This window comes from Paramisgurnus dabryanus, chromosome 23, assembly GCF_030506205.2.
Source record: "Paramisgurnus dabryanus chromosome 23, PD_genome_1.1, whole genome shotgun sequence".
Taxonomy (NCBI): domain Eukaryota; kingdom Metazoa; phylum Chordata; class Actinopteri; order Cypriniformes; family Cobitidae; genus Paramisgurnus; species Paramisgurnus dabryanus.
The window spans coordinates 7,282,323-7,307,269 of NC_133359.1; the positions used below are offsets into that span (position 1 = coordinate 7,282,323).

Sequence of the window (24,947 nt, forward strand, 5' to 3'; positions counted from 1 at the left end):
TAAATTCATAATTTAGTCACTTTAACTAGCTGCCAAAGATTTAAAATCTCGGAATTTGAATTTTATAAACAACTGACTTAATAAATAAATAAATAATATTTAATTTTTGTCTTTTTTGAAATATCTAAGAAAGAAAAACTGGACATTTGATTACACCAAAATCATGCTACATTGTTTATCATAAATCACGTGGATATTTAAAATAATCTCAACAGAGCTAATCAATACATTACTACAAAAGTTGGATTGACAAAACAGACAGGGAACGTTCATAAACACTATAAGAGCAAAAAACAAATAATGTTGCATTATTTATAGTTTAATTATAATGTTATTGGTACAGCCGTTTTGCTAGATTATGTATTTTCCCAAAATGTAAGATTACAAATAAAGTCTTAAAAAAAATATTTTCCTTGGTCCTGTAGACCCTAAATGTTTTTATTTAATTACACATGATTGAAGTAGTTAAAGCCCCACCCCCCTATTCAAATCCCCGCCCATTAATAGATTGCGTTGCTAATTGTAACTCACATATCAACAGAATGTCCACAGAGTAAAAGCACATTTAAGACGTTACAAAAATACAGTATTCATGAAAGGGGCGTGTCTCTAAGTAACCCTCGAAATCTCGCGAGAACTCCGTTACACGGCATATCTCCTTGTGACAGTGTGGCTGCTGGCAGTGTGTTGCTGTAATCATGCTTAAAGCAGTAAACAGGACGTATCTCAGGCAATTGGTAAGATAAATTCGTGGTAACAATATATTGATCAATGCACACATTTTATTAATGCTTTTATTCCTTTTCAATATCCTTTCTAGACTCTAGAAAGACGTAACTTAGCATGCTGGCTAACCGACTCATTTAGTTCAGCAGAAGTTGTTCGAAATATCAAACTGCTCTTGCTGTTATTTCCCAATTAAGTTTTGTAAACAGTATTATTTTCCGATAGGTGATCGTTCAAACATGTTGTCAGGACTTTGGTTACATTGTTAACACACATTTCATGATCATGCAGTAGCATGTTAGCTAAGCAGCTAGGTGAAGTTTCAGACAGTGTGATAGGTGACCTACAGTAGGTTTGCCTCTGTGTTTTAGACCCAACCACAAATATTCATATAAGGTTTTCAAATGTTAGCCTTTTTAAACCAATATCAGCAGATCATAATCATAAAGCTGCATATTTATCTGTCAAGGTTATGCAACATGTCAACAATGCATTATGAAACCAGATCAGCTGATAGACCTTCAGCAGATAGACCTTCATTCTGAAACGGATAATATTGACCTAAATTGTTAATGCATATAACACTTACTTGCATAACATTGTGTCTATATAGATTTCTAATGACCTCTGTTACAGCACAGTGGCTTCAACATATCAATTATTTGGGAAAAAGGGCTTGCTATTTGCATCATACTCTATCAGTTTTGGTAGTTTACCAAACATATGAGTTTGGTTTTTCAGTCCGGTCTGATTCAGAGGTTTCAGAGCACTTTGGTTGTTGCCGAACATAACAATGACACACTGACCCCCATCACCCTGAACGCCATCACAGCTGCCAATAAACTGGGCAGTGAAGTGTCCTGTTTGGTGGCTGGTACGAACTGTGCGAAGGTAATATCTTTGATGTCCATTGATTTATTTGTAGCCTGTTGGAAGGTTGATTTTTAGAAGTCTGATTATGGGTTTTTGGACAGGTTGCAGAACAGCTGACCAAAGTTCAAGGAGTGAAGAAAGTTTTGGTAGCTCAGCATGAAGCATACAAAGGCTTATTGCCAGGTAAACCCAACTTAAATTTTAGTTCATTTTTTGCTGTTGAATTATGAAAGTGTGACATGCTTGTCAAGTATACAACGCATACTCGAAATGTGACCCCTGCGTTTAACCCATCCCAGTGAGTAGTGAACACACAAATGCAAGTCTTGAACACACACACACACACCTGGAGCATTGGGCAGCTATCCCTACAGTGCCCGGGGAGCATTTAGGGTTAAGGTGCCTTGTTCAAGGGCACCACAGTTGCAACCCGCCCTAGGCGACTACTGCCCGCCCGCCCGCCCTAGGCGACTACTGCCCGCCCGCCCTAGGCGACTACTGCCCGCCCGCTCCCAGGCGACTACTGCCCGCCCGCCCGCTCCCAGGCGACTACTGCCCGCCCGCCCGCTCCCAGGCGACTACTGCCCGCCCGCCCGCTCCCAGGCGACTACTGCCCGCCCGCCCGCTCCCAGGCGACTACTGTATATAGTTGTTATAATATACATATATAATGTTTAATATAAGCGAGATCATTTTGTTGTCATGTTTTTCATCAAGAAAAATAATAAACCCATCATTCAAGCAGCGCTTTATGGAGAAGTAGCCGGTTGCTCTGCTTGGGACTGGCGGGTTCCGTGAGAATTACCTGTGCACATTGACTCAAGCACTTAATTAAACCAGCTGTTGCACTTGCATTGCACGAAAATTCATACGCGATTTAACACAGTGTACGCTAGCACTGCATTTAAACAGTTGCGTAATTCAAAAGTGAAAGTAAAATGTTCACATCTGCATGTGCATTTATAAACCCCTCCCACACGGTGACATTGGTATCACCGGGTTTGTGACGCGCTGTTTAACCGGTGGGAAAATTACGTCACCGCGGCAACCCTACGGCCCGCCCGCCCTAGGCGACTACTGCCCGCCCGCCCTAGGCGACTACTGCCCGCCCGCCCTAGGCGACTACTGCCCGCCCGCCCTAGGCGACTACTGCCCGCCCGCCCTAGGCGACTACTGCCCGCCCGCCCTAGGCGACTACTGCCCGCCCGCCCTAGGCGACTACTGCCCGCCCGCCCTAGGCGACTACTGCCCGCCCGCCCTAGGCGACTAGGCCTGCCTAGATTGTTGACAATTGATGGTCGAGCAGTCAATATCAACCAATTCAGCACCACCGTCATATGTAAGAAAATATACATTAAGCAACCCGCTAAGGTATAGTTCGGAAAACACACCTAGAAAAGGTATACCTGTAGGTAATGTATATCTTTAGAGTCTTCATAGCACGCTAATAGACAACATTATCAGGAATCGCAGATTCAAGTTAATTTGAATAGGATCAAGTGTTTGTTTGTTTTCATCAGATGTTCACTGAGGAAAATTTGAATTGAAAACAATCTGGTTTCTTTCACAGAGGAGCTCACGCCGCTTATCTTGGCAACCCAGAAGCAGTTCAGTTTCACACATATCTGTGCAGGAGCCTCTGCATTCGGGAAGGTAAAACTCAAAGATTCCAACACAAAGGGCAACGTATCACAGTCTGCATTATTGATCCATGTTGTATCTTATGCACTGTGATAAAACACTTGAAGCAGTGACCTAATATTCTGGACACTTTGCTGTGTCCAAAAAGCCATCTGAAATTGACTAATCTTTTTTTATTTTCACATTTGTATAAAATACAATTTATTTTTTTGAAATTATCTTTTTATTTTTTTAATTACATACTGAAAGTTTTTTTTTATTGCACAAATATGAGACATTTTTCCTTTATTTTATTTTTTGTTATTTTGTTGATAAACCTTTTATCAGATTGAGCAAAGTTGAACATTTTTAGCCTTCATCTAATTTCTTGGCAGCGTTGTGCTTGTGTATAGCTCAGTGGTTGCATTAGCAGCATGCAAGGTCATGGGTTCGAACCCCGGGAACGCAGGTACTGATAAAAACGTATACCTTGTAATGCACTGTAAGTTGCTTTGGATAAAAGCATCTGCCAGATGCATAAATGTCATTTTTTTTATTTGAAGATGCAGAACATAAAAAATTGACATGCATATTTATTTACCTCAAACCTTTTTTATTCATTTTTTTTAATTTCCATCTCATTGCAGCCGTGATAAGTGCAGCTAATTCATCTATAATGCAGGATTTTATAGTCACTCTCATTCCAAAGTTATTTGATTATTTCGCAAAGACAAAAGCACAAATGGGAAATGGATTAGAAACTCTCGTACTGCTGAACCGCTATCAGACTTCGTACTTTTGGAATTGCGAGAGAAGTCCGTCCGCAATAAATGCGCCTCTATTATACGCACGGTTATTTGTCATTGCACGGCCAAACTGTCAGGCTGCAGATCTAATGGTATTTAAATTGAATTGTAATACATTAAACAGTATCTTATGTAGCCTAACCCCAGACCAAAGAGATGTATTAGTCTCAATTTCCTCACTGGCTAAACCTATTTTATTTGATGGATTCTTAAGTGGTGGATTTGGTTTCATTATGTCACTATATAAAACACTTGAATTACCACTATGCAATATTTTTCAGCTCTAGACATAACTTAGAGCTCATTTTCAGACTCGCCCCCATATTTATTCCGTCTGAGACGCAGGAAGTTCTTCTCAGACGTGAAAGTTTTTGGTCAACGTCTGCCAAAAAGATGCTTTTGCAAAGAAATCAAATCTGATTGCAGATAAGAATGCATATGTTTCAAACTTATCAAAGTGCTACGAATACTTCTCAATGTGTGCATCTATATTTGCAGAATCTTCTTCCTCGAGTGGCGGCCAAGTTGGACGTCGCACCCATTTCAGATATCATAGAGATCAAATCTCCAGACACCTTCGTGAGAACCATTTATGCTGGTAAATGTGAAAATATTTCACCTTCATAGCGCTTGATAATACAGAGCGACTCAATGTAACTGTTGGGAAACACATGCCTGCTTTTGAATAACCTTTCAAATGCATTTCATATTCTCATTGTTTAACGTCTCGGCTGATTGGATTTCTGATTTAGGAGTCTGACTGCTGGTTGGACGCTCGCACAGACAGTGTCTCATAGCCACTGGGAGCACGTCGTATATTTTCATTTGAAAATCAGAAGCGAACCCTGGAGTCCTTTTGTCCCGCTTTGCATGTATTATTTTTCAAATTCGCCATTTGTCGTCCATAAAATCCTTGCCTGCCATAAATACTTCCTAATTTCTCGTGGCCACTTAATATTTGGCAAGCACGGAGCACTTGTTTGAAAAATCATATTTATGGGACTCTTTGTAAATCAAATTTAGGCGTTTTTCATGCGAAACATGAAATGAAAAGTGGTGTTTTGCCACTTGTTATTATTTATAGGACTGTAGAAACGTTTAGTGGTCAAAATCCATAAAACAGATTTCCAATTAAAGAAATTAACGATAACCGCAAAATTATCCACAAAACTCGCTGTGGTGGGCACTATTATGTGGTTACTAACATGTTTAAAATGATTTTTAGGGTGGTGGTGGTGATTTTAGAGGGGTTTTTTTGGTGGCTGCCCACCAATAAATTGTGTCCCTCCTACAATGTATAACTTTGAGATTTTGTCAATCAGGCCTAAACTAACATGAAGTATGAGTGATGCTTGTTTTAGCAACAGTGTTGGGCAAGTTACTTCCAAAGTGTAATACATTATATATTACAAATTACTGTAATTTGAAAGTAATTAGTTACATTACAATATTACTGACTCTGAACTGTAATGAGTTACACTACTTTTGCGTTACTTTTGAGTTACTTTCATCAAAATAACAGAAGTATGACTAGGCATTATAAAATGTTAAAATGTAGTTTATTGATGCTTATAAATCTAGAAGTTATGTGTTGGCCCTCGAGCTTTGAATAGGCAGAGTGAAGACTTATGGCAAAAAACAGTACAATGACTGTCAGAGTCATAAACATAGACAAATGATCTGGTAAAAGTCTGGTAAATGATGGTACACATACCAAACACAATAAAGCTAGAGCCCACTATAATGCAACCTATAGACTAATAACATGGCAAGACACGCAACCTCTTTTAATTCACTTTTAATTCAGATTCACAGCACAAACCTGGCATGCACTGGGTTGACCCAACTTATCAAAAAGTGCTATTGGAGGATCAGGCCTCAAGGAATACAGCTCATTTCAGTACAATATAAGGATTACATGTAGGTTAACATATAATTGCTTAATAAAACACAGACAAACAGAGGAACACTGCTTTTTGCCAAACAATGAATATAGGCTCCCATACAAAGGCTGGTAAAAACTTTAACCAGTGATGTTTAAATGTACTATTTAAATAACCATGTTTAAGTCTACATTAATGTTATGTTGTAGTTTAGGTTGCTGTTTGTAATAAAACTGTAGATAGCATAGGAATAGCCTAGCAATCTATTATGTATATGGACTGTAACCATAGCAATGTTAGCTTACCTTGTCATTGCTGGTGTGGTGAAATGGATTTTACTGGCAAGATTTCTAAAAGTCTCTTTACTTCTGAGGTTCAAGCAGCACAGGAGACCGATAGAAACTTTCTGTTGCTTTTACTTAGTGCTCTCATTCGCAGAATTTTGCGTATGCGGCGCTACCGGACCTGATTGCGACCATTTTAGTCAATGCTTATACAGCCGCGGACTTCCCAGATTCGGCTCTTTAAGAAACGCGTCAAATACAAAATTAAAGTAAGAATGAACATGCTGCATACAGCACCTGGAAACAGACATACGCTGCGTCCCAAACCGCCTACTTCCATACTATATAGTAGGCAAAGAGTACGAGAAGTAGTGCTTTTCGCCTACTATATAGTATGGAAGTATGCTGTTTGGGACGCAGACATTCCTATTTTACCCGCAGCTTTTTCCTGTGTGGATGCTGGTCGCGCGCATTAGTCAAAAATAAAAAAAATAAAATAACACGTCTATTTTTGAAATGCATTGTTGTAACGCGCTCGTTACTAAGACTGTAATGAGTAAAATATTACCAAAATTTTATTAGTAATGCGGTATATTACTGCGTTACAGCAAAAACTAATATATTACTGTAATATATTATATTTTGTAATGCGTTACTCCCAACACTGTTTAGCAAATAGACCTTTTGCGAGGCGACGTCACAGTTACGTCACGCGCGCATGTGGTGGCAGAAAAACAGTGGAAATGAATGAGACACGAGTGAAACGAACAATATAACTCACTAGAAAATGTTTTGTTGTGCTGTTGAGTGTCAGAATAGGAATGCCAAAATAGATGACCTTCATTTTTATAGTATATCGTCGTCGAAGACACCATTTGAAGATAAACGTAGGTGTTTATGGTTGCAATAAAAGCCCTCAACCGGACAGACTGGAGTGATGAAATCATCTGAAAATCTTTTAATTATTTGAATAGAAAATAATTAGAGAAGATATCCGGTGTTCTGTCGAAGTCTGATCCTCTATGTGTTTCTTATAGCGTTTTCATCACGTTACGTTTATAATTTATTTAGAAAGATTAAAGATTTTAATTAGTTCATAATATCAATAATATTACCATTTATTAAAGTTTTCCTATTTTTTTTCATTTTCTATTACTTCTTTTTACCATATATCTTAGCCTATGTCTTCTTCCTGTTTGTTCTAAATTATGATGTTTACTAATAAATATATAAACATAGCACACACACACACACACACACACACACACACGATGTAAAGTGTTAATAATATATAAACAGGCCTATACAAATTAATTTGTATGTAAACATAATAGTTTTAGATCAAACACGTAGGATAAAAATATAAGGATGAAATTGAAAACAGGAAATGATTAAATGTTTAATAAATGATATTATACAGAATACGTGATAGTATTGCTCTTATAAGTACTTCAGAGATTCATACTGTAAAAATAATTGATTTACCAATAAAGAACAATACATATACATTACATACATGCAAGCATATCAGTGGCCAAGCCATTAAAACTTTTAATTTATTTAAAAAATAAACGTAACTTGGTGAAAACGTTATAAGAAACATTACACTTAAGAGAAATATAGGGGAAACAGACTTCTACAGAACACCGGATCCTTAAAAATCACAGTTTAATGCTAAAACACTTCACACAGCTATTGAGAAGCATTCACTTTCTGCCACCAGTTGGGCTCCGCCCACAAAAAACGTCATCTCTGTTTGCAAACACGCAAAAGGTCTATATGATACATATGTTCAGTATTGTTTCTGTTTTGTGCTCTACTTAATACTTGTATTTTTTGGCTACAGGAAATGCTCTCAGTACGGTCAAGTGCAATGAAAGCGTCAAAGTCTTCACTGTAAGAGGGACGTCCTTCGAGGCTGCCGCCGTAGAGGGGGGCAGCGGCACTTCAGAGGAAGGTAAACACTATGGGGACGGGGTTTAGATTTTACAAAAAAAAGTTTTACAAAAAAAAAACAATGGCACTGATATATGTCAAGATGCAGTGTAAGATGTTTTTAAATTAAGGCTGCCCAAACATCCATTTTAGTCTGGGACTATGTTGAGCCCTGTCCGGGAAACCACCCCTATGTTTCTCATTCGTGTGTCGTTTTAGGGTCGTACTGGCTTTGAAACCACACACTAAGATTTATAGTTGTTAGTGTTGTATACATCCTCTGCAAATCCTCCACTCTCTTGTGAGGTTTTGATGGGCTAGTTTGTTTAAACGTTGGATTTAAAGGGATTATAAAGAGGTCGGTAACATCTCGGCCTGTTTATTTGGATGTCTTCTCATGAGATGTTTTTGGCTTTGCAGTCGCCTCATCCGCACCTGTTGGGATCTCTGAGTGGCTAGAGCAAACTCTTTCCAAGAGTGACCGACCAGAACTCACCAGTGCTAAAGTGGTCGTGTCAGGAGGTAAGACTCTGGAAAAAAAAGTGACATACAATATTTTGTGTTATAAAATAGATGGGTTTGGTCTTGGATGCTGATTTGTCACCACAACTTTTCAGCCATACTTAAAGTTGGCATGAAATTAAAACGTAAAAAAAATGTATGGAATATCGTGCTTTTTTTTTACAAATGACTTATCTGAGATTTATTATTTATTTAAAAAATTCACGTGCCCTCATAATCTTTTTGCGCGAGGGTGGGGCCCGGAAAAGGATCACAGCGATTGGCAAGTAACAATATGATCCAATCAGTTCTTGATGGACGAAATCAAGAGGGGGTCGACCGATTATCTATACATATACTTAAATAAAAGGCTATTGAACCAACTCATTTTGAGTATAATATGGTATTAATTAGGGCTGGGCGATAGATTTTTCGATTAATCTTTTTTTTTTCTGGGTCGATTCAAAATCAATTCTCAAAGGCCATGAATCGATTTTTTTATATATATTTATTTCGGCAAACATTAAACGTAAGATTAACGTTAATCTAATTACTAGTCGTCTCCACTAGATGTCAGCCTGTCATTCATTCATTCAGTGCTTAATAAAGCGGTTTCAGGTGCTTTGTCGACGTTGATGCCACCTTCTCATAAAAAGTCAGAGATATGGAAGCATTTTAGATTTTGCAAGCAAGACAGCGACGATATGGTTTTGGCTTTCAATTAATTACCCACTTGTAAATGTCTGTTCACTGTTCTTTTTTATAAATATAGTATTTGTATTAAATCTATATTCATTGAGTTGAATTGAGAACAGAGTATAAAAATTGGTCAGAGAACCAGAATCGTAAACCGAATCGAGAATCAAATCGATCTGGAACATCTGAATCAATACCCAGCCCTAGTATTAATGTTATAGTTTTATGAAAACATTTGCGGTCTTTTCAACAACATGCACAATGAAGCTGTAAAGGCAATTAATTTATTTACACTTATTATATAAATTCAAATTGTTTAGTTAATCGTTATATCCATATGATAGTTCTTCCATTGATGTGCAACATGATTAACTGTATGCAATGATAAAATCATCAGAAAATAATTAATATATTTAATTCAATACATTTTTAAAATAGTTTTTATGTATATATAGTTTATTGGAGCTTCCTGCTCTTTTTTTGTTATTATTAATATGATTGTTATTAGAATTACCATTTCTTAGTCAGAATTAAAAATGTTTCAAAGCATTGAAAGTTTTTGTCAGAGCCTGGATCTTAATTTTGACATTAATTTTCTTTTTTACAACAGACACATCGGTTCAAAATATTGCTTATCTGTCTACTTTATCAGTAATAATCGGTATCAGCATCGGCTCTGAAAAACGCATATCAGTCGACCTCTAAAATCCAGTACCGCCCTAAGTTTTTTTTTTTCTTAATTCAGAAGCCGATTCACTAATAAGACGATCTACTTTTGTTTCATGTCGACTTAAAATAGGCAATATAATTCACCAATTTACCTTGCCACTGTGTATGAATTAATATTAGTATTAGTTTACATACAAACTATATATTTTAGCAGAATGATTTACTTAATTTACGTGAGTTACATATTTATGTAAAATAATTAGCCAATAGTTTATGTTAAATAATTAACCAATACTCTTTTTATGTACCTACATGCTAGTGATGATATGAACGTATAGTATTTGTTTTGAGGGTGTGGAAAGAGCCATGTTTTGAGCGCTATATCTAGCCAATTGGACCCATGTTTAGAAATTTTTATAAGTACAAAATAAATGTAGCAGTAAAAGTGACTTTGCGTTTATCCAGTTCGTACTTACTGAAATCTATTGACTTGCTGCATTGTTCGCAGCCTAAAATGTAGTCACACTGTACAGTGTGTGTGTGTGTGTGTGTGTGTGTGTGTGTGTGTGTGTGTGTGTGTGTTTTATATGTATATTCACAATATAGCATGTTAACTTGTACCTTTGTGAAAACTCACTAATCAATAAATTACTATAAATATAAAATTCTTTCCATGGGGACTACATCAACCCTTATATGTTTGTAGTTAGTTTAAACTACAGGACATGATGTCGGGTATTCCCTGGAAATTTCCAGACTATTTTTTTGTTTGTTCGGAAAATCAATAGTAAACTGAGACTGTATTGATCGTGCTGGAGTCATAACCTTGTCAGTAATTTCATGTTATGTGCCCATCTGCCTTCTCTCGTCACAACAGGGCGGGGCCTGAAGAGCGGAGAGAACTTCAAACTGCTGTACGACCTCGCTGACAAGCTGAACGCAGCCGGTACGATGTGACATCATTTAGTTTTTGTCATGTCGAATCAGATCTGGCATCTCTCTTTGACTCTACTGTCAGTTTTATGTTTCTACATTATTGCGTTAAATCCAACTAACACAATTTTTCTCGCAGTTGGTGCCTCCAGAGCCGCCGTCGACGCCGGCTATGTCCCCAATGACATGCAGGTCGGACAGACAGGAAAAATTGTGGCTCCTGTAAGTATTGCCACTGGAAAATGGACATCTCATTTCTTTTTTTATAATGTTCATCAAATGCCACTTAAGAGGAAAAAAATCTCTCAATTTTCACAACTCCGTCTTTTTTAAATCTGACGGTTTTATAAATGTTTGTCTTTAAAGACAACAATGTCTAGTTGTGTTGTACTGTTTGAATCCAGAAAAATGGATCCTTGTTGGCCTTTAAAAAGGTTAATTTTCCATTATCCGCTTTGAGTGAAGCCTCCCGACTGTCATTATCTTCACATTAGCGGAGCTTTGAGGCGTTGTAATGTAGTTAATGGCACATTCCGGCTTCTAAATGATTTACCAGAGCCATTAGTGGAGCTCAGGTCCGCCCTGAGCTCAGACCGGCCAATTCAGTCCCGAACCCAATTCTCCAAATGTTTTGACAAGCTTGTCAAGCGCAGACCGACCACCGTGCATTAGTATTCACCCTGAACAAGTCCAGAATGGATTGTACCAGCGAAGAGTCCAATACAATGAACTCGAGTGTAGATGGATGAGCATTGTTTTGGGTCGATTGAGTAGGCATATTGTGGTTAATCGTAATGTTTTTTGGCCCTTGGGGTGATGGTTTGATGACTGGATGTTGATGATCGAAGAGTTTTTTCGGATTGTGTATATGAGATACATTTGTGACCTGTGGTATCTGTGAAAACCTAGCCAAATCATACTACATAATGTAAAAAAACATTATAAGAATAATTTTACTAACTGAAATTGTAATATACATTTTTGTACTTTGTCACCTAAAGAGAAAAGTTGATTGTTTTCTCTAAAATTTCACCTGTCTGCCATTCATAGGGCAAACGCATGCTATTATTTAAGCCAGTGATGTTTTACCCAATGTTTATTTTTTTGCTGTAACATCTACTAACGGCTTACTTTAAAGTTATCTAAAAAATGCTTTTAGATAGAAAGAAGAACACAAAAGTGACCCACCAAAGTGATGGAGATTTTTGTGGGTTCCCGCACCTCGTCCCATCTGAAACGTCGCTTGCTTTTAGAGTCCCTGCCGCCCGCCTGCGTGTTCACAAATTGAAGCGGCGGCCCCCGGGAGAGCGCGCAGCCACATTAAACTGCACTGAAATATTCATGGAGCAGTGCATTAAGCTGAGAGCCACTGATGTACTTCTCCCACGGGAGACGGGTGAAGGTTGGGGGAGGAAGTAAAGGGGCTGCTCCCCACCGCTCCCCCTGAGTGCTCCTTCTTTTGAGTAATCGCGAGGAGTTTGCGCTCTGGACTTTTCGGATGGGAGGTTAAGAGAACGGTTCTGTGCTAGCGCTGACATGCTTGCTGGTTTTAACTCAGATTTAATTCGGTTTGATTTAGAAGACGTATGATGGGGCTAAATTGTTACTTTTGGAATTTATTGTAAATTTAGTTAAAGGATTAGTCAATTTTCTTTAAAAAAAAATCCAGATAATTTACTCACCACCATGTCATCCAAAACGTTGATGTCTTTCTTTTTCAGTCAAGAAAAAATATGTTTTTTGAGAAAAACATTCCAGGATTTTTCTCATTTTAACCGACCCCAACACGTAACATTTTTAATGCAGTTAAAAATTTTAGTTTCAACGGGACTCTAAACGATCCCAAACGAGGCATTAAGGGTCTTATCTAGCAAAACTATTGTCTTTTTTGTCAAGAAAAATATAAAAATCGGCACTTTTAAACCACAACTTCTTGTCTAACTCCGGCCATGTGACTCGTCAGCGCGACCTCACGCAATACGTCATCACGTTAAGAGGTCACGGATGACGTATTCGAAACGTCCCAGTGTTTACAAGTGTGGAGAAAGAGGATCATTCAGACTTTGTTGTATGTCGAATGATGCTAATAATGTCTTTGTGTCAGTTTATTGTTAAAAATGGTCTGCAAATGTGCGTTTCATATATGTAACACGTGACCTTTTGACGTCATTACGCAATTACGTGAGGTCGAGCTGGCGCGTGACACACCCGGAGGAGGAAGAGAAGTTGTGGTTTAAAAGTACATATTTTTTCTTTTCAAAAATGACAATCGTTCACTAGATAAGACCTCGTTTGGGATCGTTTAGAGTCCTTTGCAACTCCGTTGAAACTGCAATTTTAAATTGCATTAAAACTGTTAAGTGTTGGGGTCCATTAAAGTCCATTAAAATTTGAAAAATCCTGGAATGTTTTTCTCAAAAATACATAATTTCTTCTCAACTGAACAAAGAAAGACATCAACATTTTGGGTGACATGGTGGTTGGTACATTATCTGATTGTGCGCGTACATTCACGTGTAAAACCACATACTATACTCCAGGCTTTAGCAACACCTTAGAAACCTCTTCGCAACACCCTAGAAACACTTGGATCACCGTAACCCTAGAAATTACAAATAACAACCTAGAATTGTTTTGGTCTTATATTTATTTTTTTATCTGACTGTTTTCTTTTTACAGGAGCTGTACATTGCAGTCGGCATCTCTGGTGCTATTCAACATCTGGCTGGAATGAAAGATAGCAAGGTATAGCGAGCAGCATACAGCGTGTCGTAACACACACACAATCTAATACACTTAAGAGATATCATTGTCTCTGCTAATCGCCTCGATTAGAAAAAACTCCACCCTTACCAACCGTATCTCAGAGAGTTTCATGATGTGCCAAGTTAACTTGCTCTTAAACGTGACGGTCTATTGGACCAGAGACTTTTAAGAGCGATCTGGAGTAGCTTTTTACCTGCATTCATAATTCATCCGCTTTTCCGCTCCGTGTCCTTGGAATACAGCATCATAATCTGTCAGACTGGTCTTGGGGCGCCTTCTTCATACTAACCCACTGCAATCTTCACTTATATGTTAAAGACACATTCTCTATATTCTCTATAATCTATAAGACTGTCATTTGTTTAAAGTTATGGCATCAAGATATTTTGTTCTGTCAGTTTGTCTTGTAATATATCATACTTTTTACATATCAATGGTTGTTTTACTTTATTAAGGACTTTATTATCAAAGCATATTGATAATGTGCTTGTTTTAACTTTCATATGAGAAATACTTCACTTGAATAAGTTCACTGTCATCTTCACAATTGTAACATAAATGTGAATAAAATGTAACATCCGATACAAAAATAGCTATAAATAATGCATAGAAACACTTCAAACTCAAAAACAATAAAATAATACATTAAAGTTCATTATTGTCATAGACTTTAATGTACATTTTACTGCAAGTCGTTTCATTGTTTTCTTTATATTCACTATTTTTTAGATTATACTGTATAATAATCAATAAACTAAACTCAAAACGGATAAAGCACAATATTTTTATGGGGTCTTTTCTGTTCTCGACATTTTACACCTTTGGGCCGGATTTGGCTGGTCCTGGTACTAGCCAAAATACACTAGTCAACATTTGAGGTGGATCAAAAATGTTTATCAAAGTCAAGACGAGAACGAAATATAGAAAAAAAATTGTTTTGATCCACTTCAAATGTGGTGACACTTTACAATAAGGTTCATTAGTTAACATTAGTTAACTACATTAGTCAACATGAACTAATAATGAAATACAGCATTTATTAATCTTTGATAATGTTAATTTTAACAATTACTAATACTTTATTAAAATCTTGTTAATGCACTGTGAACTAACATGAACAAACAATTAAAAGCTTTATTTCCATTAACTAACATTAACAGAGATTAATAAATACTGTAACAAATGTATTGCTCATGGATTGTTCATGCTAGTTAATACATTAACTAATGAACCATATTGTAAAGTGTTACCTCAAATGTTGAGTACTATATTTAGTTTTTCTTTGCATCCCTTTGTGTTAAAATAATTTGTTTGTTTTACAGACCATTGTTGCCATTAATAAGGACCCAGAAGCGCCGATTTTCCAGGTGGCTGACTATGGCCTGGTCGCAGATCTTTTTAAGGTAAGAAACAGGGTTGCATAACGATTAATCGCGATTAATCTATTGCAGAATAAAGGTTTTTGTTTACATCATATATTTGTGTGAACTGTGAATAATAATTATGCATATATTTCTATGCACACATGCATGTATCATTTTAAGAAAAAATATATATTTATATATAATATAAATTATACATAAATATGCAAATGTATATACACATGTAAACTTTTTTCATAAATATAAACATGCAAGTGTGTGCATTTATTTATACAAAGTTGTTATTCACAGTACACACACATGTACACGGCAAAAAATTATTTTCAAGAAAAAAATCTTTTTTAGAAATAAAAATATCTAAAAATTCTTAAATTAAGATGCTTTTTCTTGGTGAGCAAAACAACCCAAGAAAATAAGTCTAGTTTTTAGACCTAAAAATATAAAATTTAAGTGATTTTGTGCATAAAACAAGCAAAAAAATCTGGCAGTGGGGTAAGCAAAAAAATCTTGAACATTTTTCTTAAACACTAAATTAAAGAAAAATTCAAGAAAAATTTGCTTACCCCATTGGCAGATTGTATTGCTTGTTTTATGCACAAAATCCCTCTCATGACCCACCACCACAATTCAGACATAAAAAATGTTTTGTCCAATGCTTACCTCACGGTCTTTAAAGCGCCAACTAAGGATAATGTATGCATAAAATACGATCTGATCGGCGTATCTCATTAACATAACAGATCTTTATCAGGTCACCAACATTCAAATTAGGCAACTCGTCCAATCAAGTGTGTTTATTATTAATAGGGCTATAAATTCTAACTAGTGACCTGGTGATACCTCAACCAACTAGTCAAACAGTCCAGACAAGACAACCCACTTAAAGTATGATGTTCAAACTAGCATACATCCCTATTAAATTGTTCTATAGAAAGTGCACGTTTTAAATTATTAAGGGTCTGAATTAATCACTGGCAATCGTGGATCGAACCCGAGACCTCTTGTCCAGTCCAGAAGCCACATACGTAACTTCCCTACTACTGATTCAGTAAGTGATTGTCAGCATAAGTATGCCGGTGTAGTTTTTCACTATTCATTTTGTGTATCCTGGGCTTTACACGCCCCACTGCGTGCTGTAGTTTAAAGGTGGCACATGCAGTCCCGATGCCAGAGAGCTGCCACACACTAACGGCCTGTAGCCATCTGTTGTCTGTGTTTACCTCGTGTAACGCAAGCTTTATTTATTTCCCCGTGTTTGCCCTGTCGTTCATCTTTAATTCAGGTGTGCAGGTAAACTGTGTAAAAGTGATGGGCGCTCGGTGCAGGTCTCGGATCAGTTTACGTGTCCATCACTCCTCGGATAACTGATTAAAATGTATGGGCTTTCTCTCACTTCCTTAAATTGAATCCGATCCGGGGACATATTGGGGTGATGGTGTCGGTTTTCAGCCCTGGCTGACCAATATCGGAGCGTTTGAACGTATAGGAGGGCGTTCTCAAATGACGACTGCTGGGTTATGTAGCCCTACCTTGAATGCCGTTTAGGGCTACTGCATACTATAGAAAAGGTGATCAGATAATCAGATAGGGATTTTAGATCCACTTTAAAGGTGCAGAAACTGCCGGGTCAGTTTAAATTTTAGCAGGAAAGATTTTTGTAACTTGCAACCAATCAAATAAGATGACATGTTGATAACCATACTCTATGGACAAAATGACAGGTATCTACTGTTTATATCATCTACTGATTATCGATGATTGTCTTTGTTCATTTCTAGGTTGTGCCCGAGTTAACGGAAGCCCTAAAGAAGTGAGACTTCTCAAAAAATGGTGCTTACCTGGAGAACATCACTTAGATACCTTTGCTAGGAGCATTAAGTCTGGAGCAGATGTTGTATTTCAGATCATATCTGTTTCTTCGAAAACAACTACAGAGTATTTTCATGTGCTACCAACAACTAATGTAGACATCAGACCACTTCTTTAAAAGAGTTTAGTGACACATGAACTTGAAATTCTTGATAACATGTAATTATGTAGAAACACATTTTGCAGATTCTTGCTTAATAAATATGAATGTACTGTTAGTAATCATAGTAAAGTTTTTATTCCATGTTGCCATCAATTCTTGTATGATTGAGATTGAAGGTGTGTAATTTAAAATCTTAAGATACAAATGGATATCTAATATGTATAAATCTTATTTATCTAACAGTTGTAAGTGGATGTCTTTAAATGATTTTTAATTTACATATGTGACCCTGGATTGGATTTTATTGTCCAAGAAATGTTAGGATAGGAGTAGGACAATATTTGGCCGAGATACAACTATATGAAAATCTGGAATCTGAGGCAGCAAAAATCTAAATATTGAGAAAATCCCCTTTAAAGTTGTCCAAATGAAGTCTTCAGCAACACATTTTACTATTGTTAAATAAACATTTGGAAGATTTACGGTGGAAATTTTACAAAATATCTTCAGAGAACATGATCTTTACTTAATGTCCCAATGATTTTTGGCATTAAAGAAAAATAGTTTTTTTTACCCATACAATGTATTTTTGGCTTTTGCTACAAATATACCTGTGCAACATAAGAAATTTTTACATTCTAAGGACTTACAGAGCACCAATGGTTCGATTCACGATTTTACATTTCCTTTGGTGTATTAGTGTGTTAACGATATGCAAAAGGTACACCCAAAGTAAGCAGTGACGCGAGTTATCGTCTTCAACGTAAATCTCTTTTCTTGGACTACAACAAACACATGGATTGTAGACAACAGTTTACTTCCTGGGCTTGTTGATGTGGACAAGACCGCCATTATCATAATTCCTCTGGCTTCGGACTCACAGCCTGTTAACTCCTGTTAGCATTGCATTGTGAGCGAATCTTTTAAACATGGTAAGGAGCGTCACATTTCCGGCTGACATCAGAGGTACTCAGGCCAATCACAACGTACAAATTAGCTGGCAAATCAGGGACACAGTGCTTTTCAAATCATTTGAGTACAAAATCAGTGTGTTTCAGGAAGACAGGATATCTGGAGCTACAAAAATGTATGGTATGTGGAAAATAATGTTTTTTTAACCATAAACCACACAAACACATTGTATTATATCAAGTACACAAAATAAGTTTTTTTTAGCAATGAAATAGGTGTACTTAAGTGTCCAGGGACAAATGTTTTGATGGGGTTAGCTGTCTGCTGTTTTTCGAAGTGACCAAATAATCACATCTTTGGTTGCTTTCGATGGTTTAAAAACACTTTCACATCCACACGTGACAAAGTTCAAATTTAGATGCACAATTATCATCCTGTCTCTCAGCGGACGATAACTTTATGCTAATTCTCTCACGGGGCGCACTTATATTTAATATTGCATTTAGCAAAAACATTTGCAATTGTTCACGTCATTGATGGTACGTTATGCTGTTCTTGTAGTATCTAACAGTTAAAGCGGCTATAACCAGCAGATGTCCTTAACACACTGCGTTTTGCGTATATCTAAACAGTTATCTAGTTTGTGTAATCATATCTTACCTTTTGTTATAGACAGTAGGAGAAAAAAAAGTTATGAAGTCAATTTCACTGCAACTGCAACAGCGTTGGAGACCTGAGGTAATTTTATGTACTGGAAGCGTCTTCGCAGTTCGTGTCATTTTAAATGCGCGTGCTCATTAGGGTCAAGCAGATTTAATTGGCTGTCATAAAAAATTTGTCTGTCATTGGTTTATCGTTCATTAAATCGCTCAGCAAGTGATCACAATATCGCTCCTTGATGTATATTTTATCGTTATAGGTGAATTCCGCTCTTTAAAATAAAATATTTTTAAAACGATATTTTTTATTGTAATAATAAACAGCCCTTTATTTGTATCAAATTTTTTGAGAGATTGCGATCAAAGTTTTGATTTCACTCATTGATTTTACATTGATTTCAATCTTTGACATGATCTTACTTCGTCAATATTAACGATATCAAGGTGATATTTCACAGAATGTTGCTTTTTATAATGAAACATTAAATCACAAAAAAGACTTGCACTGGGATTTTACAGATTTGGTCACAATTCTCATCTATACTTTTGTACTACTTGTACACTGCAAAATAAAAAAAAGGCTTTTCCTACTTAGTATTTTTGTATTGTTTTCAGTAGAAATATCTAAAGATTCTTAAATCAAGATGTATTTTCTTGATGAGCAAAATGACCTAAGAAAATAAGTCTAGTTTTTAGACATTTTAGAAATTTAGAAATGTGTGCTTTAGACAAGCAAAATTATCTGCCAATGGGGTAAGCAAAATAATCTTGAACATTTTTTTAAACACTAAATACAAGAAACATTCCATAAAAAATTGCTTACCCCATTGGCAGAATTTTTTGCTTGTTTTATGCACAAAATCACTTAAATTTGATATTTTTGGTCTAAAAACTAAAATTATTTTCTTGGGTCGTTTTGCTCATCAAGAAAAAGCATCTTAAAGGCGCTCTAAGCGAATAATGTGCGACGTCACTTCCTGTTGATGTTTGAACTGTTTTCAAACAGACAGAGCGTAGCTAACTCCTCCCCCTCCCCCTCCCTTCCGTGCTTTCATGAACGCGCCCAACCCCCACCCCCAAATCCTTCTTGTCGTTTATTGGCTGGAATACTTTGTTTTGTTTTGTGCTGGCTAGGTTTGGCCATTTGTTGATATGGCCGTTTGTGAAGCCTGGGCTGTCTACAGAGATCGCGTTTTTTTACAGTTTGATCAGGAGACAGGCAGCAAGCAGATAGTGAGGAGATGTTTCAGGTATGTAACAAAAAATGTTTTATGGTCTAAAACGCTTCAATTCGCTTAGAGCACCTTTAATTTAAGAATTTGTAGATATTTTTACTGAACACAAAAGACAAAAATACTAAGAAAATATTTTCTTGAAAATCATTTTTTGCAGTGTAAATAGTGTGTTTATCTTTGTAGTATGCAATATCTGCCAATGGGGTGAGAACATTTTGCTTAAATTAAGTGTTTAAGAAAAAAGAAAACTTATTTTTAGATTTTTTTCTCAACCCGTTGGCAGATATTTTTGCTTGTTTTAAGTTTAAATTTACTTAAATTGTACATTTTTGGTCTATAAATTATACTTATTTTCTTAGGTGATTTTGCTCATCAAGAAAAAGCATCTTAATTTAAGAAGTTTTAGATATTTTTACTGAAAACAAGACAAAAATACTAAGTAAGTGCGGTGTAGTGTCCTAATAGTTTTTTGTACACTGCAAAAAATGATTTTCAAGAAAAAATTCTTAGTATTTTATTCTTGTTTTCAGTAAAAATATCCAAAAATTCTTATATTAAGATGCTTTTTCTTGATGAGCAAAACAACCCAAGAAAATAAGTCTAGTTTTTAGACCAAAAATATCAAATTTAAGTGATTTTGTGCATTAAACAAGTAAAAAAATCTAACACTAAATTCAAGAAAAATTTCCTTACCCCATTGGCAGATTTTTTGCTTGTTTTATGCACAAAATCACTTAAATTTGATATTTTTGGTCTAAAAACTATTTCTTGGGTTGTTTTGCTCATCAAGAAAAGCATCTTCATTTAAGAATTTTTAGATATTTTTACTGAAAACAAGACAAAAATACTAAGAATTTTTTTCTTAAAAATCATTTTCTGCAGTGTATATAGTGTGTATATCTTTGTAGTATGCGATATTTAGCCAAAAACTGCATACAGAAAATGCACATACTACATCCTAGTACAATAGTATGCTATTAACTACCCGTATGAAACACATGTTAAAAATGAAGCTGTATATTTGATCAACCAACTTTTTAATTGCTTGACAATCTCCATCATCAGTTTATAAAATCACTCATTAATAACACAGGATTAGTTTGCCTCAGTCAGAAAGCAGATAGATCTTTTCAAAGGCTCATGCGATTGGGATGGGGGTGTTAGGGGGTATGTATGACAACATTCTAACTGTAATTTCTCATAAAAATCTTCTAATACTGTATACCTGAAATGTTCGCCTGTCGCTTTTCGCGTTTTAAAAATACTTGAGTTTAGCACTTTTTTCTCGCATAGAATTCGAATACAAACATCGGCATAAGTAATGTAAGAAAGGCAAAGGTAAGAAATTTGGCTGAGTCACACAGCTTCACACATTTGAACGTGGATCAAATGTAAAACCCTGCAGCATTGGGGGGGGAGAAGGACTGTACATTGTGTGTCAGTTACATTTCGTACAAATAAACAAATCGACGAATATAAACTGCAAAGAAAACAAAACCACACCCTCCCACGCCGCCCTGAATGAAAACACACAAGTCCTCCAGCAACACTGCCGTCTACGGTCCCAAAAAATTAAGTGTGTCTACGCTGGTTTCATACACGCCCAACACGCACACACTGAAATTCCTGAAGAATCTTCCGATGATGGCTCCCGAAGTACCTCTCCCTGACTCCTAGGAAGGTTGTGCAATTTTGGCAGGAGTGACAGTTCAAGTGCTCTTGCAGATTTGGAGAGAAATGTGCACTTGTAAGGAGAAACAATGCATGGGGCAGGTAGCAGAGGGTGCTACCCTGTATGTCACTTCCTGTGCCCCTTTCTGACAGCATGAAACCTGGAGAGTGTGTGTTAGTAGTGCCTTCTGAGACGAGAGAGAGAGACAGATTGGCTGTGTCCAAAACCAAAATGCTGCTGTTACTTAACAGACAGCATTGATGAAGGTACCTCCCCAGACGGCAAAACAACTCTGGGCCAAATCTGCGCCGAAGTCAGCGGCTACGGTGCAGATCTCGTGCGGAGTTGTTTGCTGTTGTGTTTGTCCAAATCCTGGTCAGTCCAACCATGTGTCAAAACAACTCATTTTGTTAGTTGAAGCGGTAATCACCGGAGCTGCCGACTTTGGCGCAAATCTGGTCCGGAGTCGTCTGCTGTCTGGATATTTATTCACCCAATGGATGTGACTTGATGCCTGTCTACTTTTGGAAACTGCCCAAGGTGACACTACTTGTCAGGTTTTGGACACGGCCAATGAAAAAGCAATTGATAGAGAGAAAGAGATCCTGCTTCAGCTGGTGTTGGCGGTCACTGTCCCACACTCATGCTCTATGTGTCTGGTATATGGCTCAGTGACGTATCGGTGCCCTCCATTAGCCTGTACTTCTCCTCCAGCGATGGCTCGGTCCCCTGCAGGTGAATGAGTGGCTTGGTCTGGAATACGCCCAGACGTTCCTGGTTCCTCTTGTTGTATAGGTTCATCCTATGCTCCAGTTCTGGGCTGGCCTTCACTGACCCCGCCGGACTGGGCAACTTGAGGTTGACCGGGTCTACCCTGCCTTTCTGTGCCAGGCAGGAGTCCTCGGACAAGGAGGACAGCAGCTCTTTGACCACTGCGCTGGGGTCGTGAACTCCGGGTTGCATCCCCAGGGCCAACGGGCTGCAGTATGGAGGAGGGCAGCAGTGTTGGGCGCTGTAGTCGGAGGTTGAGGCCTCTCGTACGGTAGAGCTGCAGTCAGTGGTGGAGCCCAAGGTGTGGCTGCTGACGCTGTGCTGCCGGGCCGTGAAGCTGCAGCTGGACCGGGACATGGTCGTGCTGGACGCTTCGCTAACTGTGCGTTCTTGGCCGCTGCCCGGGCCGTCCGCACTGACGAGGGAAGGCGGCAGCTGGTTGGGGTTGGTGGGAAGGTGGACGTCGATGGCTGCTGTCGTAATGACGCGTGCACCGGGGTCGGGTACTCCGATGTCTGAATGTGTAATGGCAAAAAAGATCACGTTAGCAAGTAGATAATGCTAAATACTATTTAGTATCAATATTTTTCCCAGACCGATCAGTTGGATGATAAATAATAAGTAGTAGTGCACTGCAAAAACATACACCGTGGGTCCCCCTACATTAAAGTCACCATTTTGCGCCGCCATGTTTCTATAGTAGCCCTAAATGTACAAACTCTTTTATAGAGCGCGTTTTGTCTCTACATTGTCTCAGAAGATGACGTGTTTGTCCTGTAGCGGCTAATGTAGCTTCACTATGCATTTCAAAAAGGAGATGTGAGCTCTTGAATGAGCCGTTGGTTGCAATTCAGTATCACCGCTAGATGCCGCTAAAAGTCCCACATTGCACCTTTAAGTTTTTATCAGTCCACGATTAATTTGAACACATGTACACATGCACTACATATACATATATTACAAATCTCTATTATATTTCACTTACCGCTACTTGGCTCACTGTAATACTGGCTGATGTAATTGTTCATATCATCCTGAACGACACTCTCTGAAAAAAACAAACAAATGTATTTCGATCACAACACCAGCAGTGGTCATGTGATCTAATGCCCCAGTACAGTATTGCTATAACCCAATATTCAGTGCAAGCGATGCATTACCATATAGCTTTTTAATACAGCATAACTTTCTATAACCACCAATATCCGCTTTGTGTTTGCATTTTGCCCCCTGACCCAAAAAGAAGCTGTGTGGTGGTTCGAGTCTGTAAATGGTGTAGTGGGTCATTGGGTTGATTTGCGTGGCATCCTCAGGAGACGAGACCCAGCTCACGGCACCTTTTTACATGCATTTTTACTGTCTGAAATATTTATCAAACTAAGGCTCCAGAGGAGATGGGCAGGCGACTTAAAACGGCACTAAGACAATCACAGCTGAATAAATAACACATGAGGATGAACACAACCACACACACTTTTACTTTATCCAGAAGGGTGTGTAGGGGGCTTTACCCTTTCAACACTGCAAAAAATGATCTTCTTACTTAGTTTTTTAATCTTGTTTTCAGTAAAAATATCAAATAATTTTAAAAATTAAGATGCTTTTTCTTAAGCAAAACAACCCAAGAAAATAAGTCTAGTTTTTAGATAAAAAATATCAAATTTAAGTGATTTTGTGCATTAATTTTTTTTTTTTTGGAATTTAGTGTTTAAGAAAAATGTTCAAGATTTTTTTGCTTACCCCATTGGCAGATGTTTTATGCACAAAATCACTTAAGTTTAATATTTTTGGTATAAAAACTAGACTTATTTTCTTGGGTCGTTTTGCTCATCAAGAAAAAGCATCTTAATTTAAGAATTTTTTATATTTTTACTGAAAACAAGACAAAAATACTACGAATTTGTTTTTGGTTTTTAGTACAAATTTATCTAAAAATTCTTAAATTAAGATGTATTTTTTGATGAGCAAAATGACCTAAGAAAATAAGTCTAGTTTTCAGGCAAAAAAATTGTGGTTAAAACAAGCAAAAAAAAAAAAAAAAGAATCTGCCAATGGGCTAAGAAAATATTTCTTGAATTAAGTGTTTGAGAAAAAAGTTCAAGATTTATCTTATGCCTTTGGCAGAGTTTTTTGCTCGTTTTAAGCACAAATTCACTTAAATTTGATGTTTTTTGTCTAAAACTAGACTTATCTCCTTAGGTCATTTTGCTGATCAAGATAATACTTCTTAATTTAAGAATTTTTAAATATTTCTCTAAAATCAAGACAAAAATACTAAGTAAGAAAGTCATTTTTGTAGTGCAGGTAATCGACGTAAAATCAAAGGAAAATGTGATTTAATATTGTATGACAGCGGTTTTCAAACTTTTTTGTCAGCCAAACCCTTTGACCTAAATGGCCTCCAATGAGATTTTAAGTAAATCTTTAAATAATTTAATAGCAAAGTTGGATGTTTAATTTCAATTTTTTTTCATTCGTTTTAAAGTTTTTATCAATAGTATTTTACACAGTTATTCACCTATATAACCTTCATTCAGTCATTTTTTTTTATTGGTACATAACACGTATCTGTCCATTTTGCATGAGCTCCTCAGTTTTCTGATATAGAGTTGTGAAATAGTCACATGACATTCAGATTAAACTAATTAAATT

The 24,947-nt window shown here is 37.0% G+C and overlaps 2 protein-coding genes across 4 annotated transcripts in view; one reads left to right on the forward strand and one right to left on the reverse strand.

Annotated features, from left to right (window-relative positions):
- The first annotated feature begins 600 nt into the window (after nucleotides 1–600).
- etfa (electron transfer flavoprotein subunit alpha) lies at nucleotides 601–17,161 on the forward strand. The gene is made up of 12 exons (XM_065292113.1): nucleotides 601–737; nucleotides 1,468–1,617; nucleotides 1,701–1,782; nucleotides 3,170–3,252; nucleotides 4,524–4,623; nucleotides 8,039–8,149; nucleotides 8,548–8,649; nucleotides 10,871–10,939; nucleotides 11,066–11,148; nucleotides 13,606–13,671; nucleotides 15,015–15,095; nucleotides 16,853–17,161. Exons 1-12 carry the CDS (start codon nucleotides 699–701, stop codon nucleotides 16,886–16,888), a joined length of 1,002 nt encoding a protein of 333 aa, XP_065148185.1. The 5' UTR covers nucleotides 601–698; the 3' UTR covers nucleotides 16,889–17,161.
- Nucleotides 17,162–20,872: 3,711 nt separating this feature from the next.
- tmem266 (transmembrane protein 266) overlaps nucleotides 20,873–24,947 on the reverse strand; it is a 64,519-nt gene continuing 60,444 nt past the window's right edge. For all 3 annotated transcript variants that reach the window (XM_065292111.2, XM_065292110.2, XM_065292112.2), the window contains 2 exons: nucleotides 23,281–23,343; nucleotides 20,873–22,810 (listed from right to left, as the gene is read on the reverse strand). In XM_065292111.2, the coding sequence (XP_065148183.1) occupies nucleotides 22,173–22,810; nucleotides 23,281–23,343 (701 nt within the window). In that variant the 3' untranslated portion in view covers nucleotides 20,873–22,172. The remainder of the gene's footprint in view (nucleotides 22,811–23,280; nucleotides 23,344–24,947) is intronic.

Coding starts and splice junctions, on each gene's coding strand:
- etfa (XM_065292113.1), top strand. CDS start 699: ATGCTTAAAGCAGTAAACAGGACGTATCTCAGGCAATTG. Junction 8,150..8,547: donor CAGCGGCACTTCAGAGGAAG/GTAAACACTATG, acceptor TTGGCTTTGCAG/TCGCCTCATCCGCACCTGTT. Junction 15,096..16,852: donor TGGTCGCAGATCTTTTTAAG/GTAAGAAACAGG, acceptor GTTCATTTCTAG/GTTGTGCCCGAGTTAACGGA.